Source organism: Artibeus jamaicensis, unplaced genomic scaffold (assembly GCF_021234435.1).
Source record: "Artibeus jamaicensis isolate MK-2021 breed Jamaican fruit bat unplaced genomic scaffold, CSHL_Jam_final scaffold_754, whole genome shotgun sequence".
NCBI lineage: Eukaryota > Metazoa > Chordata > Mammalia > Chiroptera > Phyllostomidae > Artibeus > Artibeus jamaicensis.
Window position 1 is genome coordinate 8,009,763 of NW_026522054.1, and position 16,250 is coordinate 8,026,012.

Below are 16,250 nucleotides of genomic sequence, written 5' to 3' on the forward strand. Positions count from 1 at the left end.
CACCCCCGCACCCCTGCGTCCTTGTGGTCTGCCTGGTCCAGCGCCCACAGCCACCCCTCCGGACCTTAGCACGTGTCGAGTCTTCTGCCCGGGGCGCCCTCCTTCCCGTTGTCTGCTTGCCCAGCTCGCCCGTCATTGTCAGGGTCAGTTCAAAAGTCACTTCTCCAGGGACGTCTCCCAGCAGCCTCCAGCCTCTCTAGGCTCCCTGGCGTCTGGCCCTGCACCCGTCAGGGTGCCCAGCAGGTGGCACCGAGATGATGTTCCTATAGGGATGTCCCCCTCTGGACTGGACACTCCTGGCGGCCGAGGTCCTGCCCACACCTGTGTGCTGAGTGGCTGGAGCCTAGCAGATGCTGGGAGCGGCTTGCTTCTGCCGACGGCCATCCACCTGGGGCCTGGGGCCAAGTGTGGCGTTCAGACCCCAGAGTATTGCTGGTTTCCGAGGGCGTCCACGTGGCCAGGAGGCCGGCAGGTGGACATGGGCCCGCTGCGAACAGTGTCAAGTTAAAGGGCTCCGGGCGCAGACCATGCCCCAGCCTCTCTCTGCAGACTCAGGTCTCTGGTCCCCAAAATGGCAACGTCACCTCTCACCCCGAGGGGCTGCTGTGAGGGTCCCAGAGAAGTCGGCTGAGCACCAGGCCCACTCAGTGCTCAGCGAGGGACAGCGAGGTCTGCGGCAGCGGCGTTAGAACCTGGGGAGGCAGGGTCCCAGGTCCCGCCAGTCCTCGGGGTGCTGCAGTGGGGGGGGGGCCGAGAGGGCGTGTGGGGCTCATGTGCGGTCGCCCTGTGGGCTGAGAAGGAGCGTCCTGGGGCGCAGGGCAGCAAGGGCGCTGTGTGTCCAGCAGAGGGCCTGCCCAGCCCGAGGCCGGCGGGGTGGGAGGGAGTGGCTCAAGGGCGCTGGAGCAGCTGGCAATGCCAGACGCCTGCCTGGGGGCGGACCGAGCGGCCAGCTGCCTCACTGGAGTCCGCAGCACCGGGTCCCTGGCCCTCGGCGGCTCTCCGCGGGGCAGCTGCCTCCTGCTCCTCTGGCCATGCGGTGGCTGTGGCCGCTGGCCGTCGCTCTCACTGTGGTGTCGGCCACGGGTGGTCACCGAACCAGAGTCCCGGAGCAGGCAGGCCGGCCCAGGAGAGGCACCGAGGATGAGGAGGCCAAGGGGGTGCAGCAGTACGTGCCCGAGGAGTGGGTTGAGTTCCCCCGGCCCATCCGCCCTGCTGGCCTGCAGCCCACCGGGCCCTCGGTGGCCACCAGCCGCGCCCCAGGCGGGGATGGGGACGCCCCAGGTGGCGGGCCGGAGCCATGGGGCCGTGTGACGGGGGCGCCAGGCCAGAGGCTGCAGATGCAGAACCCCCTGTACCCGGTGACGGAAGGCTCCTATGGCGCCTACGCAGTCCTGCTGCTGGCACTGCTGGTGTTCGCCGTGGGCATCGTGGGCAACCTGGCCGTCATGTGCGTCGTGTGGCACAGCTACTACCTGAAGAGCGCCTGGAATGCCATCCTGGCCAGCCTGGCCCTCTGGGACTTCCTGGTGCTCTTCTTCTGCCTGCCCATCGTGGTCTTCGACGAGCTCACCAAGCAGAGGCTGCTGGGGGACGTCTCCTGCCGGGCGGTGCCCTTCCTGGAGGTGAGTGCCCCGCCGCGGCAGGGCCAGGGGCCGAGGCTGCTGGAGGTGGGAGGTGTGGAACCTGATGCCAGGGCCTGGAGCTTAGTCTTGCAGCTTTTCTCCTGCAAACGGGGCTCGCGGGGGGCTCTCGGGCGAAGCAGGCCCTGGGGTGCAGGGCCCTGGCTATGGCCCCGCCTGGTCCCCACCGTGGGAGCTGCTTGAGGGGGCCACCGCTCCCCCGCACTCTGCGCTGATATCTGCCCCTGTCTGTGCATTCCGGACACCCTGCCCTTGGGGCACCTTCCTCCCTCTCGGGTCCCAGATCACTGCCCCTGCTCCACCCCATCACCCTGTCTCCCCAGGGGGCTTCTGAAGGGAGAGCCCCATGGTCCTGCAGACTCCATGGTCCACCTGTGTCCTCCCCCCCCCGTGAATGGTCGGGGCTCCAGTCCTTAAGGGTCCCCTGTCATCCCCCAGGCACCTCCCACATTGAGATGAGCCCGTGGTGTCAATGGACATGGGTTTAATCAGGACAAAACCGCCCCACACAGGCATCTCACTGAGACTCTGCAGGGCCTGGGGCCTGCACAGGAGCAGAAATGTGCAAGCAGCCTTTTAAGTTTTGGGTTGGTGGGGTGTCGTCCCAAGGCTGAGAGCCACGTGCGACCTGGTGACCTGCCTGGGAGGATGAAGGGTCGGAGCCAGTTGTCAGAACGCAGCTGCCGTCCCGGCTCTGCCCCCAGTCCCTGCGCCTCAGGCAGGGCTTCGTGTTTAAGGAGGTTCTTCTCTGAGGCTCAGCTGCTGACTTGGTCCTTTTTGGCTCTTCCCACCCAGTGAGACCCCCGGGTGGCCCTGAGGACTCCAGCCTGAGGGGAGACCCTGGAACTCAGGCCTCGGAATCTGGGTGATGGGCGTGCTCAGGGCCTGGCCAGCAGGGTCCAGCAGGGGAGGGTTGGACAGGACTTTGGAGCCGAGTGGACAAGATCGGAGACCAGGCCCCACCCTGCCATGCTGAATGACCTGTGAGTGACTTGTCCTGCTCCGACCTCAGTGTCCTCATCTGTACACTGGGGAGGGACAGCCACAGTAACCACCTGACCGAGCCCTTGAAGGATTCCGTGGGGCTGGGAAAGGAGAGAACTCAGCAGACGGTGGTTGTACCAGGAGTGACCCACAGAGAGGGTGCACACAGGGTCCTCCTTGCCCCCCCCAGGGCAGAGGTCATGCACGAGTGGGAAGAGCCTCCTTCCAGGGTGGGCGACAGGGACCAAATGCACGGCTGCGAGAGCCCCTGTGGGGATGGTCTCAGGATAACACTCGAGATGTTTCCTGAGATGTGGGGAGAGAGGAGAGAGCTCGTTGCCCCTGCTGGGGGCGGGGGCGTCTCTTGCAGGAGCCCTGGGGCGGTGCTAACAGCTGGGGACCTGTTCCTGGGCCAGAGAGGAAAGAGGGCGGACAGAGGGCCACTGAGCACAGTCCCTGTGTGGTCTGCATCCTTGTCCTTTCTTCTCTCTGGCTCTTTCTCCCCGGCGGCCCTGGCATCTTCCTCTTGGCTCGCAGGGCGAGGTTCCTGTGGGCACAGTGAGCAGCCCGCAGGGGCGGGCGAGTTCTCGACCCCACACAGCCAAGCCGGGCGTCTCTGCACAGGGTGAGAGTGAGCACGTGAGTGTGAGTGTTTATGAGTGTGTTCATGAGTGTGTTTGTGAGCATGTGAGTGTGTTTATGAATGTGTGAGCATATGAGGGTGTGCTTGTGAGTGCTTGTGCGTATGAGTGAGCATGCAAGTGTGAGTGTGAGTGTGTGAGCTGTGCTCCCTGAGACCGCACATTCACACGCTGCGGGGCGGGGACGGGAGGGCCTTCCGAGCCTGTGCGTCGACGCTCTGACTCCGCCCCAGTGACACTTTCTAGGTCCCAGGAGCATGAGGCTCTGAGGGGTGCACTTGCCCCCCCCATCCTCTGGAGGTACTGAGCCGCCTGGGTGTGGCCTCAACACCACCCCTGCAGGTCACTCTTCCCGCCCGACCCAGCGCAGCCCCTGCTGAAGGTGGCTGGCTGTGAGGCCCGATGACACGGGAAGCACCTGGTGTTTGTGCCCGTGGGCTGTAGTAACAGAAGCACATGGGTTTGTGCCGCATGCACCGAAGCCCCCGGTCCGACCGCGCCTGCCCTCTCCCTCCCTCCCACCCCTGCCCAGGTCTGCTCTCTGGGCGTCACCACCTTCAGCCTCTGCGCCCTGGGCATCGACCGCTTCCACGTGGCCACCAGCACGCTGCCCAAGCTGCGGCCCATCGAGCGGTGCCAGTCCATCCTGGCCAAGCTGGCCGTCATCTGGGTGGGCTCCGTGACGCTGGCCGCGCCTGAGCTGCTGCTGTGGCAGCTGGTGCAGGAGCCGGGCCCCGCCGCGGGCACGGTGGACACGTGCGTCATGAAGCCCTCGGCCAGCCTGCCCGAGTCCCTCTACTCGCTGGTGATGACCTACCAGAACGCCCGCATGTGGTGGTACTTCGGCTGCTACTTCTGCCTGCCCGTCCTCTTCACGGTCACCTGCCAGCTGGTGACGTGGCGCGTGCGGGGCCCGCCGGCGAGGAAGCCGGAGTGCCGGGCCGGCAAGCACGAGCCGTGTGAGCGCCAGCTGAACGGCACGGTGGTGGGCCTGACCGCCGTCTACGCCCTGTGCACGCTGCCCGAGAACATCTGCAACGTGGTGCTGGCCTACCTGTCCCCCCAGCTGGCCCGCCACACCCTGGGCCTGCTGGGCCTGGTCGCCCAGTTCTCCGCCTTCTTCAAGGCCGCCGCCACCCCGGTGCTGCTGCTATGTGTCTCCCGGCCGCTGGGCCAGGCCTTCCTGGACTGCTGCTGCTGCTGCTGCGCCGCCTGCTGCGAGGCCTGTGCCGGGCCCCCCGAGCCCGCAGCCGCCCCCGGCGCGGACAGCAAGCTCAAGACGGAGATGTCCTCCTCCTCCATCTACTTCCACCAGCCCAGGGAGTCGCCCCCGCTCCTGCCCCTGGGCACGCCCTGCTGAGGCCAGGCTCCAGGGGGCGCCAGGGGAGGGGCCAGAGGGCCTCCAGTCCCCAGGGGGCTGGCCTTTCTGCCCGTCCTGCCCGCCAGAGGAGGACTGGGTCCCTTGTACTGAGGTCTGGGCACGTCCAAGCCCCCTCCCCCAGTGGAGCCGTCCTGTCCTCAACACCGGAGATGCTTGCAGGTCCTTAGCGCTGCCCTTCCGGAAACGCAGTCCCACATGCTGGGGGCCAGGCATGCGGCTCCTTCCTGTCTCACCCCTCTGCCTGCGAGCCCCACGCCCACCAGACGTGCCCCCTCTGAGTCTCCTCTGCCCACCTTCCCATCCTGGAGCAGGGACCAGCCCCACTCGGCTCTTCTCTGCACCCGATCCACCCCAGACTGGACCTTCCTCTGAGAACTGATGGCGCCATCAGTTCTTCCAGAAGCTTCTCTTTCCTTCCTCCTCCTCCTCCTTCGACACATCCCAGGCCTCCCTGTCCCCATGTCCCCTGTTCGATACTCCCCCATAGCAGCCTTCCACAGAAAACAATAAACTAGGTAGAACGAGCCCCATGCCGCTGGACTTCCTTGTGCCACACCCTGGGGGCCGGGCTCCTGGTCACCTTTGGCCCTCCCCAGCCTGTGGCTGGTGCTCCGCCAGCCCCGTGGCCGGCTGGACACAGAAGGGCCGCGTGGATGGAGGGCACCAAGTCCTCTCCCAGGTCTGAGCCCGGCTGTCCCTGGGGAGTCGGGCTGCCAGGTCTGTCCCCTGCTCCCCTCTCCACAAAGCTCCACTTGAGGGGCGCCAGCAGCCGTCCCCTGGGAGCCCTGGGCATCCAGCCTGCGTCTGAGGCCCCTGTTGTCCCTGAGGACAACTGCGCTGCAGCTGCCGCCCCACTGTCCCCTCATTTCTCCTCCCCGTGCCACGCAGCTCCTCCCGCCAGTCCTGCCCTGGGCACCCCACCTCCTCTGGGGACCTCGGCCCTGGCTGGGCCCAGAGAAATGGCACAACGGACACCAGAAGGGACACTCAGCCGGGGCCACCAGCCGCTTGCTGCCCCAGACACCTGGCTGCCTTCAGGACCAGGGCCCGCTGGCAAGTCTGCCCACAAGGCCCACCGAGAACATCTCAGGGGGACCCTGGGCATCTCCTTGGCCTGCCCCTCCCAAACCCCTTGGCCTCAGCCTGCCCTGTACCCAAGCCTCCTCCCCACTCCCCCGAGGATCTTAGCAGCCTTGTTCTTGTTCCCTGGCACCCTCCCCAGGCCTGTGACGCGGCCGGGGGCTGGAGGCTGTTGCTAGGCGATGGCTGCCTGGCGCACACCCTCGCTGGGGGGACACCCACCCGTGGCTCAGCGGACCTGTTGCCACGGCGACCACAGCCCCAGCTTTGTCTGTAGAAACTTAAGATGGGGGGGCAGGTTGGACAACGGGCAAAGCCAGGCCTGTGTCCCCTCCACATCCCCTCCCCCACCCTGTTCTAGATGCCCAGTGGCAGAGGAGGGGCCCCGGGTGAGCCGAGGTGAAGGCTGGGCACTGGACGGGCTGCCGATGGAGGGCGGGGGCCGGGCAGGGGGTGCCCCTCAGCATCTTGTTTGGGGGCCTCTCCCTTGTGCTGGGTTGCCAGCTCCGTGCAGAGGGGGCGGTGGGCTCTCAGGCCCTGCCACAACTGCCCCCCCCCAAACGGCCAGCGAGGACGCCTGCAGAATCAGTCAGCAGGCCAGCCGGGCCTTGGGAAGGAGCCACTGTCCCTTCCGCCTGGACCAACTGGGGAACAATGTGGTCTTTGTTGCTCAGGGGTCCCAGGCCTGGCAGTGGTGGGCGGGGGGCCTCAGCTGGGCACTGACCCTCACTCTCCGCAGGGCGGGCTTCAGGAGGGCAGCCCTTGGGCCTGGGGCTGCGTGGGAGGGGGGCCGTGCGGCGGCGGCCACCTCACTTCGGTCACGGGTTGTCCCCTCTCGGCTTCGCCCTCTGAGGGGGAGGACGCCTCCCTCCCCAGGACCGGTCACCAAGGAGGACAAGAGCAGGTGAAGCTCCAGGGACACCGGGCGCCTCCTTCCCTTCCCAGCTCCGTTCTGCAGGGCTGGAGCTGGCCGGGCCAGAGCAGCCTGCGCTCCTCGGGGTGTGGGCGGTGACCCAGGGACACCCCAAGGGCAGCCATCTACACAGCGCCCCTCTCCTCTGCGTCCACCTTCGAGTGCTGCCTGAGGCCAGGTCAGGCCCCCGTGTCCCATCTACGGCTGCTCTCATACCCCCCCTCCCTGGGGGACACAGGACCCAAGAACGGAAGTTCCCCTGTCCTGCTCCCCAGGCTCCGGGCCAGGGAGGGCAGGGGACAGCCTGACCCCCACTTCAACCTCCTCACAGGGCGGGGGGCGGGGGGCACTGTGAAATCATTGAGTTCTGTGGACCAAATTCCACCCAGATTCTCCCCGAACTCCTCTGGCGGTGAGTGCCCCCCATCTGCACCCTGCACCCCCCAGAGGAGGCCCCGGGTGCCAGGGAGGTTGAGTGCTGGGGAGGGCTGGTGGAGCCGGGAGCCGCCAGGGCCACCCAGGCCCAGGGCCCAATCTGAAGCGTGTCTCCCTGCAGGGGGAGGTGAGGGGACCCCGTGTGCTGTGGATGCACGGGCTCCATTTCCAGGGTGAAGGGGAGGCTGAGCGAGCAGCAGGGGCGGAGCTTCACGGTGAAACTGGGTCAAGATGGCCTCGGATTTGGGTGAGCAGGGCCGGTCGCTGTGGGCAGTGAGGAGGGCACCCGGGTGCCAGTGGGTAGGAAGACAGCTGGAAGTGGGCGGAGGGGTGAGGGTACAGCCCCTCCCTGGAAGCCAGCAGCCGAGGAGGGAGGCCATCAGGTTCTGCCCTGAGGACAGTCGGCGGGCTCCGGCCAGGTGGGCCGTGGGGACAGAGGACTGGCTGTGGCCCAACTCGGGCTGCAGGTGAGGTGCTGTCTGGCTGAAAGGAAACTGGGCCCATCCCCCAACCACAATTTCCCGGGCCTTGGGCAGCCCCTTACACAGCCCCGAGTGACACTGGGCAGCTGTAAGCTTCCAGCTGGGGCCACAAGGTCCAACTGGACACAGAGGAGGCTGGCGAAGGCCCGGCATACGCGGGTGGGCGCCCCGTGAGGTGCTGTGGTGAGCCCCTCTCCGCGGCTGCTGGTGCTGCGTGGAGAGGTGCCACGGCCCCCCCCCCCCCCCCGCCCTCTGCGGAGGAAGAGCAGCACCACACACCCCCGGCACAAAATTGCTAATTTATTCGTGTTGTTAGGAGGCAAAAAAATGTACAGTTACAAGAATCGTTTTCCAAACAGAGGTTACGTATGAGCTGAAAAGTATAAAAAAAGAAAGAGGACTGTCACTTTACAAATCATTAAATTAAATAAACAAGCAAACATGAAACCCAAAGAGCCAATGCCCCGCTGAGTTCTGTCCTGGCGTGACTCTGGAAGTGAGGACAGAAAGCAGGAGGCCGGGGTAGGCCGGGGGCCACCACACAGGCACTGGGCTCTGGCCCCTGGGGCAGCCGGTCCGGGGCAGCTGGCTGTGCTGGGGCCCTACAAGGCTGGGGGCGGGAGGGGCACGTCCCGGGACTCTGTCAGCCTGTGACATGCCAGCAGGGACAGCCAGACCCAGACGGGGGACCTCCCAGGGCACGGGACAGCCGCCGGTGCCCCGAGTGCCGGCCTCCGCCTCCCCGCCCTGGCCCTGCACCGAGCCAGCCGCACCCCTCCTCACCAGGCTGCTCCTCCCAGACCCCGACTGGCCCCTGCAGCATCGAATGGTTGATTTTAGTCTTTGCTTAAATTAAAAAATTAAAATATATATACATATATATACTGTACACACAGGACAATAACAGAAGAGTGTTGGAAAGGGCAGGACGGGATGGGGACGGGGGAGGGTGGGGGCTGGGGCCAGGGCTGTGGAGAGGGGAGGAAGCAGGACAGGCGAGGGGACCGCAGGACAGGGGCGGGCGGGCGAGAGGTTGAGGGACCAGAAGGGAGCGATTTATTTTACAATAAAAACAGGAGTTCAAACCTCAGCAGAACAGGGCTCTAGGGTGCCCAGAGGGTCCCTCCCCACACCAGTGACGAGGGGGGGATTTGGGGGATAGGGGAGCAGGTAGGCGGGGAGCTCGGCATCAGGTCTGGAAGGGGGTCGCTGGTCCGAGGGGCGGGGCCACGTTCTCAGCTTCTCCGAGATTTCGAGTGTTGAATAAGCCACTGTAGGGTGATGTCTGGGTGGGGACAAGGGAAAGGTGAGAGGACTTCCTGGGCTGGGCCTGGGGGGAGGCGGAGCAACACCACGGGAGTGACACGGGAGCCCAGGGCTCCCCACACTGAGGCCAGGATCCACCCTCAGGCCACCGAAGCCCAGAGCCCGTGGCTGTGAAGGGCCCCAGGCAGGTGTCAGGGTGTCAGGGTGCAGGCGGGTCCTGGGGGGCACCCTATCTGGCCCTGGGGTGTTCCAGGCGGGGCGGCCAGGCCCAGGGTGGAGCCCTCCGCCTGAGGCCAAACAGGAGTGGCCCGCAGAGCTGGGAAGGTGCTTGGAATGGGGGCCTCCCCCAGGAGGACCTCGGCAGGGGGGTTGAGAGGGAAAGCGGGGCTTTGGGAACCACAGGCTAAACCGCCCACCAGGGCCTGCCCCCACCCCCTGCTACCCAGGACACCCGCAAGCCCCAAACCCACGCACCAATGTTGTCTTTTTCTTTGCAGGAGATGGAATAGCAGCAGATCTCACGATCCTGGATGGCAGATAGATTCCTGGGAGGGGGAACCAGAGAGGAATCTGCGCGGGGCCTGGGGTGGGGCCCAGAGGGTGAGGCTCCCAGGCAGGTGGGCTCTGCTGCCCCCGTGTGGCCGGCGCTGAGAGCAGACGCGTGCTGGGGAGCAGCCTGGGGGTTTGGAGAGCAAAGGGGGAAGGCAGAGAAAAGTCCCCAGACTCACATTTTCTCAATCAGCTCCTTCTCATCCAACGCTCCAGGGAGGTCTCGCTTATTTCCCAGGACCAAGACCTACAGAGAAGGGAGGGCCCGGGTTCAGGGCGGCGGGCCTGGCTTCTGCCTGCCCCCCCCCCCCACGTGATCTCACTGTACGCCTGGGCACCGAGGGCCCCGGCCCCCCCACGCCACCCGGAAGCTGACCGGGATCCCCTGCAGCTGGGGCTTGTCCAGCAGGTTGTGCAGCTCGTTCTTGGAGGCCTCGATCTTCTCCTGGTCAGCGGCGTCCACCATGTACCTGGGGGAGACGGCGGGACAGCGCGTGACACCACAGGGAAGGAGGGGCAGGAGCTGCAGCCTGGCGGGGGCCCCGGGAATGTTTCCTGGGCGGATGGAGGTGAAACCTGCAGGCACTCCCGGGCCTCAGGGTCCTGTCCCCTGCACCCGCCCCCCCCCCACCCCGTGTAGCTGAGCTTGGGCCTTCAGGGTCAGCGGGGAGACCCCCACCGAAAGCAACCCACTGAGGCCTTTGCGGGGGGACCTGTCAGTTCGAGGAACCAAGCCGAGGCAGGCCCAGCTGTCTAGCTCCAAAAAGTCAGGTCACAAACATTGGGGACTCATCTGCTGTTTGGGCATCTGCTCGCAGGGGGACGTTATCTTTAAAAAGCCAGGGAACGAACCCTTTAAACCACACAAAACTCAGGCCAGTGGTGGCTGCGGGGTGGGGGACTCGGGGAGACCCTGAGGAGGGCCGCACAGGCGTGTCCAGCGGGTGCGCGCTCTGCAGAGAAGCGGCAGGCCCAGCGCGGCAGCGGGTCACGCACAGGATCACCTCTGATCAGCTCTGCGTCTGGGCCCGGGGAGGCGGGGCCGGCCGGGGAGGCGGGGCCGGCCGGGGAGGCGGGGCCGCGACCCGAGGGCACTCACACGATGGCGCTCACGCCGCGGCAGTAGCGCTCCCACATGCTGCGGAAACGGGGCTGCCCCCCGATGTCCCAGAGCTGAGCAAGAAGAAGGGGCAGCGTCTCAGCAGCGGGCAGGCAACCAAAGCCTCTTGCCTCCCAGGTGCCCCCCCCCCATGGCCTCCCGAGGCTCCCTGCTCCCATCCTCCACCTCCCTCCACGCTACCTTGATGGTCACGTTTCCCTTTGTGATTTTGCGCATGTTGAACCCCACCGTGGGGATCATGTCCTCGTTGAACTGCCCTGACTGGAGGGAGAAGCGAGAGTCGGAAAACGGGCAAAAGTCGACCAGACCCCGAGAACCTCCCAGATGACACAGAGGTCGGAGCGCCTCTGGCGCCCCCCTGCGGCCAGCTCAGGAGCACCCCAGGCACCCGTCCCACCCTGGAGGTCCCCCCATGACCGAGAGGCCGGTGAGCCTCTCTGCACAGACCCAGAACAAGCTCTTCAGGGGCTCCGACCGGGCTCCCCCATTGGAACAGACACCTGCCAAGCGGCAGAGCCCTGAACAGCTCGCAGGAAACCGTCAGGGGTCTCCAGGGAAGCACACATGTTTTGGAGGGTAAACCAGCCACCCCCAGTGCACACGCAGTGCACACCCAGCACTTTCTGGATTCTCCCTGGTCTTGTGCGTCTGTCCCCGCCCCCCCCCCCCCCCCCCGCACTCGTGAGGACGGACCCGGACGCTGTGCGATCTGCGACTGCGCACGGCCCCGCTCAACCACGTCCACAACGTCAGTAGACGCTGCGGAGCACGGGGGGCTGGACGGTAAGTCTACTTCGCAGGACCCATTTCCAAACCCTAATACTTCTCATTTCTCCCCTGTAAATTGTCTCCGGGATTTCTAGAGTGTTCCCAGTAGCCAGAGGCCTCATCTAAGGGCAGACCAAACTCAGGGTCACATCTATGTCCCACAGAAGAACGCAGGCTGCAGCCGACTCAACCTGGTCCCTGAGAGTGACAGACTCTCTCCTCCACCGCGGGGGCTGGGGGGACATTTACTAAACACATTATGAGATATTCTTGTGATTATGTATCACAGTGTATCTAACGAGTGGCCCCAGACAATTCGTCCTCTTCCAGTGCAGCCCAGAGACGCCCAAAGGCTGGACACCCCTGGTAGGAGCTGGGGTGTCTTCCTCAGAGCTGTGCGCCTACCCCAAGGCCCCTCTGACCGAGAGCACCCAGGTCCCTGGTGATCTGTGGGAACCCCCACCATGTTCAGGCCCTCGGATGCGAGGCCCAACAGCCCAGGACTCCCGTTAAAGCCCAGACCCAGGGCCTGAGGACCCCCGCACCACCCAGCACTACAGGAACTGCGTGCTCACACTTGTGTCCATGTGTGTGTATTTTCCAGGGAAAGGGCCTCCCAGTCCTATCCGATGTCACAGGGTCCAAGAGCCCCCCCAGGTCAGCAGTCTGAGGAAAGGCAGGCTCCCTGAGAAGTGCTCCTCTTCTGGCAGAGCGGGGACAGCCACTCGTCCCCGGGGCCCCCAAGTCCCAGCGGGGTGCCGGGTGGGGACGGGCATCTGTGGGACCAGCGTCCACTCCATCCCCATCGTGGCCGTTGAGGACATCGAGCTCAGGTACCGCTTACCTCCTGTCCTGCAGGGGCCGGGACAGGACACCTGAGCCTCCGGGCCTCAGGGCTTCCTTCTATGACAGGGTGTCAAACTGATGTTCACTGGGAGCCATGTCAGCCTGTCTGCCTTCAAAGGGCCGAATGTGATTGTAGGGCTGTGTAAATGTAACCACTCCTTAACTAGGGGCAAGGAGCTCGGCACTGCCGCTGGGTAGAAACAAGGCGCTGGGCCGGACAGAACCAGGTGGAGGGCCGGGTTCAGCCCGAGAGGGCCTGGCGTGTGCCTCCTGTGCTCTATGACGTGCGGACAGGGCTTCTGTTTCAAAGCTAGCGGACGAGGATCACAAAAGCTTGGGTGTGGTGGACGCAGCACGAGGACCCGTGACTGCTCCTCGGGAACCAGAGGACCCTCAGGCCTCTGTGCAATGACGAGCCCAACCTGGAAGCTGTGACCTTGGGCACATGGGGTGCCCGGAGCACCCTCAGGTGCCAGGGCAGCTGTGAACCGCGCTGACTGGGACCCCGTGAGGACTTCCTGTCCTCACTGACACCTCCCGATCTCACAAGTTCCATTCTGAAGGTCAGGAGCAGCACTGGCTGGGGTGGCCCAGTGGACTGAGCACCAGCCTGAGAACCGAAAGGTTACCGGTTGGATTCCCAGTTGGGGCACACGCCTGGGTTGTGGGTCAGGTCCCCAGAGGGGGGTGTACGAGAGACAGCCAGTCAATGTTTCTCTCCCTCTTTTTCTCTCTCCCTTCCCCTGTCTCTAAAATAACTAACTATAATCTTAAAAAAAAAAAAAGAAGTTACCTGTGGTCGGTCAACCACAGTCCAAAAATATTGAGTGGAAAATTCCAAGGACACACAGTTTGTGAGTTGAAAGTGCACACCCTCCTGAGTGGTGTGATGAAATCCCGCGCCATCCCACTTGTCCTGCCGGCCTGGGCCGTGAATCACCGCTTTGTCCAGTTTCCACGCCGCACGCCCAGGACAATGAGACGATTTGTAAGCAAGAGACCACATTCCCGCAACTCTGATTTTGGTCTGTTGTTACAAGTGTTCTATTTTGTTATTAGTCGTTGTTGTTAATCTCTCACTGTGCTGCACGTACAGAAAGAAACACAAGGCTCCGGTCCGCAGTTTCGGGCACTTGACAAGGGGAGACACTCTAGAGGGTGTGCGTGGGGTGGGGAGCCCTGGAGGGCCTAGGCCCTGAGTGACCCTGGACCACAGCTCCACGGAAGCCCAGGACATGGCTTTCCTGAAGGGATGTTTGCTTGCGCTTTGGGATGTGTGCACTGAAGGATACATTTCGTATCAAAAGGGGGGTGCCTGTGCTGGGCAGGGGGGCCATCCCTGCACCTCCCGGGCACCCCTGACCCTGACAGAGGAATCTGCCCCTGCCCTGCCCTGCCCCAGTGCCCCAGTGTCGCTCTGCATGCGACACTGGCCCAGAGGACACCCTTCTGACCAGGAAACGGAAGCCACTGGGGTGCCCGTGGAGGCTGGTCCAGGGTCCAGGAGATGGCTTCCGTGGTGCTGTGTGAAAAGTTCCCCAGGGACACTCAGGCTCAGCTCCTAGGGTGGCAGCAACTCACTTCCCCTCTTGGCGGTGCCCTGGAGACATCGCCTGGATACGAACCCTGGATACCGAGGCTGGGAAGCGGTGCCACCCGGGGCCTGGGGGATCGGGGTCGGGCCCTGCACACCTGCTCACGGAGCCCGGGGCCCAGGTCAGTGCCGAGTCTAACCAGCGGTGTCTGGCCCCAGGGCCGGACCTGGGTGGACAGGCGCTCCGGAACCATGGTGCCAAAACACCCAGCTCGGGCCTGAAGATCCTGCCAACACCCGTCCTCTGCCAAGCAGAGTTCGAGAAAGGCAGCTGCTGCCGGAACGTAGGGACCCAGGCTGCGGGCTCCTCCAGCCTTTGGTCTAAGGGAAGGCTCCCTTCTGGGGCCTGTCAGGCAGGATGGCTGGCCAGCCACACTTCTCCGCTGACTTACCTCATCAGCATTTCTGGCCGGTCTCTGGCCGGTCCACAGTTCTGAGGATCCCCAGCATGGGACTGGGACCAGGTCCCAACCTTCCTGCGCCCCCCAGCCAACCCTGCGGGGCTGGGCCAGGAAGGCCAAGAGCTCACACACCGCAAGGCTCATCTTCCCCTTTTTTCCCCGAGGACAGAGACTTTAACCCCTTCGGCGCCGCTGCCCTGGCACCGGGCCTCACCATCACCCACCTCCGTCCTGCCTGCGGGAGCCCGCGGGACCACCATCTCCCAGGCCCCAGAGTGGGCAGCGCCCCTCGGACTCCTCTCTGGTCCCAAGCACCTCCTCCTGCAACTTCGGAGTCAGGCGGGGCCTCCAAACTCCCTTTACGACGCCCTCCTCCCGGACGCTCCCGGAGGCGCCCCTCGGGGAGGGTGTCCTGGAACGGGAGGCTGGGCTCCGGCCCAGGGCCTCAGCTGCCGATTCCAATAACCCCGGGGGACACCTCCCTTCCCCCTCAACAGCGCCGGGGCTTCCTCTTCCGGCAAGAAGGGGTTAAAGCATCAGGGTGCGGCTGGCCTAGCCCAGACCCCCTCCCGAGGCCCTCGGGCCACCGGGTTAGCACGCTGGGTGGGCTGGCCCGGCACTTTCGCTCCGTCATGCCCTATTTCGCGGGGGTGGAAAGGCCGTCGCGCTGGGCGGAGAATCCCTCCGGTCGCGTGACCCCTCGGGGCCGCGGGTCTCGGGCACCAGCCCTGTGCCTAGTCCCCCGCCCCTGCAGTGCCATTCCGGCCTGGCGGGAGCGCGGGTCGCGCGCCCCCGGGTCCCCGCGAGCAGTGCTAGGCCCCAGGCGCCCGGCCGCTCCTCCCCCCGGCGCCGGGCCGGCCCAGCGGCGACCGGCTGCCCCCCTCAACCGGCGCGGCAGGCGGGGACAGGCCGACCTCCGCGCCCCGCGCCCCGTACCGCGATCACGTTGACGAAGGTGGTCTTGCCCGAGTACTGGAGCCCGACCAGCGTGAGCTCCATCTCCTCCTTCCAGAACAGGGCCTTGAACCAGTCCAGCAGCTTGTTGAACAAAGCGATCATGGTCACTGCGCTCGCGCTCGGCCAGAGCGGCCTCGGTGCGCCGGGTCCGCGGGGTGCCCGGGGCTCGGGCGCGGGACGACTCGCGGCCGGATCCGCTCGCTGCTGGGTGTGGCCTCGGCGCCGCCGCCGCCCCCCGCGCTCCCGGAGCCGAGCCGGGGCCGCGTCCTGCTCGCGCCCGAGCGCGCGCGCCTTCCACCGGAGCGGGGCCGGGGTGGGGTGCGCGGGCTGCGGCGTCCGGGCCGCTCGGGGAGCGAGGACTCGGTTTATTTGTCCCCTTCCCTCGCGGCCGCGCCCGACTGGCACCTCCTTCCTTCCTGAAGGGTGGTGGGCCCGGGCCGGTGACGTCCCCAGAAAGCAGGGACACGTGACCGGGGCGGAGAGGGTGCTTCACCCACTTCCCAGGACAAGAAGACCAGGCCTCTGTGCCAGGGGGGCCACGGAGGACTTGTTCCCTGCATCCCTGCCTGCGAGCGTCTCTGGGCCCTGGGCCCCTCCCCCGGCGCGTCCCCAGCAGGGGCCACACGGGCGGTTGGGTGTTTTCTGACTCATCTTGTTTGGTTCATGATTTACCCAGAACCGCTTGTTTGGGGCCTTCTGGCCCAAGGTGAAGGAGATGTTTGAGGCTGTTGAGGCTGAAGGAGATGTTGATTTCCTCTACTAATATCAGCACGATGTTTAGAAAAATATCATTTGGGGTGGGGTGCAGCAAGAAAGGTTGGCAGCAAATGAAAAAGTTGGGCTGTTTTGGTAAAAGCTGAAGTTTCTTTCCAGAGCCCTGCCGGGACGCCCCTGGGCCTCTGAGGACCCAGCCCAGGGCCTGCCGAACCCAGGCTCCCGGCCACCCCCGCCCTCTGCCCTGTGCTCCCTGGTTCTTGGTGGCCACATGGAGGCTACTTCAGTCAGAGGTGCATGAGCCGTCAGCGCCAGCCATCTCCGTCACTCCCACTGCAGATGAGCGCACAGCAGCTGACAGGAGCCCCGTCAGCCTCCAGCGCAGCATCTGGGGGCTTAAGCATCACCTCCCTAAACTCTGCCCTTTATGGGCCCCTCTCTAGCTCACCAGGTGCACACTGCCCATTTCCTAAACTGAC

At 65.2% G+C, this 16,250-nt stretch overlaps 2 protein-coding genes across 4 annotated transcripts; one reads left to right on the top strand and one right to left on the bottom strand.

Moving 5' to 3' along the window:
• Positions 1–898: 898 nt before the first annotated feature.
• GPR37L1 (G protein-coupled receptor 37 like 1) lies at positions 899–5,165 on the top strand. The gene is made up of 2 exons (XM_037160992.2): positions 899–1,622; positions 3,798–5,165. The coding sequence occupies exons 1-2, from the start codon at positions 1,032–1,034 to the stop codon at positions 4,623–4,625; spliced, it is 1,419 nt and encodes a 472-aa protein (XP_037016887.2). The 5' UTR covers positions 899–1,031; the 3' UTR covers positions 4,626–5,165.
• Positions 5,166–7,836: 2,671 nt separating this feature from the next.
• Positions 7,837–15,607, bottom strand: ARL8A (ADP ribosylation factor like GTPase 8A). 3 transcript variants are annotated; one of them, XM_037161069.2, is made up of 7 exons: positions 15,037–15,607; positions 10,672–10,752; positions 10,471–10,544; positions 9,748–9,841; positions 9,551–9,618; positions 9,297–9,367; positions 7,837–8,841 (listed from the first exon to the last, which is right to left on the bottom strand). In XM_037161069.2, exons 1-7 carry the CDS (start codon positions 15,157–15,159, stop codon positions 8,792–8,794), a joined length of 561 nt encoding a protein of 186 aa, XP_037016964.1. In that variant the 5' UTR covers positions 15,160–15,607; the 3' UTR covers positions 7,837–8,791. The 3 variants fall into 3 exon arrangements, with proteins under 3 accessions (XP_037016964.1, XP_037016965.1, XP_053515513.1); XM_037161070.2 differs by lacking the exon at positions 15,037–15,607 and adding an exon at positions 14,325–14,962; XM_053659538.1 differs by lacking the exon at positions 15,037–15,607 and adding an exon at positions 14,092–14,301.
• Positions 15,608–16,250: the final 643 nt, after the last annotated feature.

Bases quoted from the DNA above. Each gene is read 5' to 3' on its own strand.
- GPR37L1 (XM_037160992.2), top strand. From the start codon at position 1,032: ATGCGGTGGCTGTGGCCGCTGGCCGTCGCTCTCACTGTGGTGTCGGCC. The intron at 1,623-3,797 runs GTGAGTGCCCCG...ACCCCTGCCCAG, and splicing joins GGGCGGTGCCCTTCCTGGAG to GTCTGCTCTCTGGGCGTCAC.
- ARL8A (XM_053659538.1), bottom strand. From the start codon at position 14,244: ATGAGCCTTGCGGTGTGTGAGCTCTTGGCCTTCCTGGCCCAGCCCCGC. The intron at 10,545-10,671 runs GTAGCGTGGAGG...CTTCTTGCTCAG, and splicing joins AGGGAAACGTGACCATCAAG to CTCTGGGACATCGGGGGGCA. The intron at 9,842-10,470 runs GTGAGTGCCCTC...CGTCTCCCCCAG, and splicing joins CGCGGCGTGAGCGCCATCGT to GTACATGGTGGACGCCGCTG.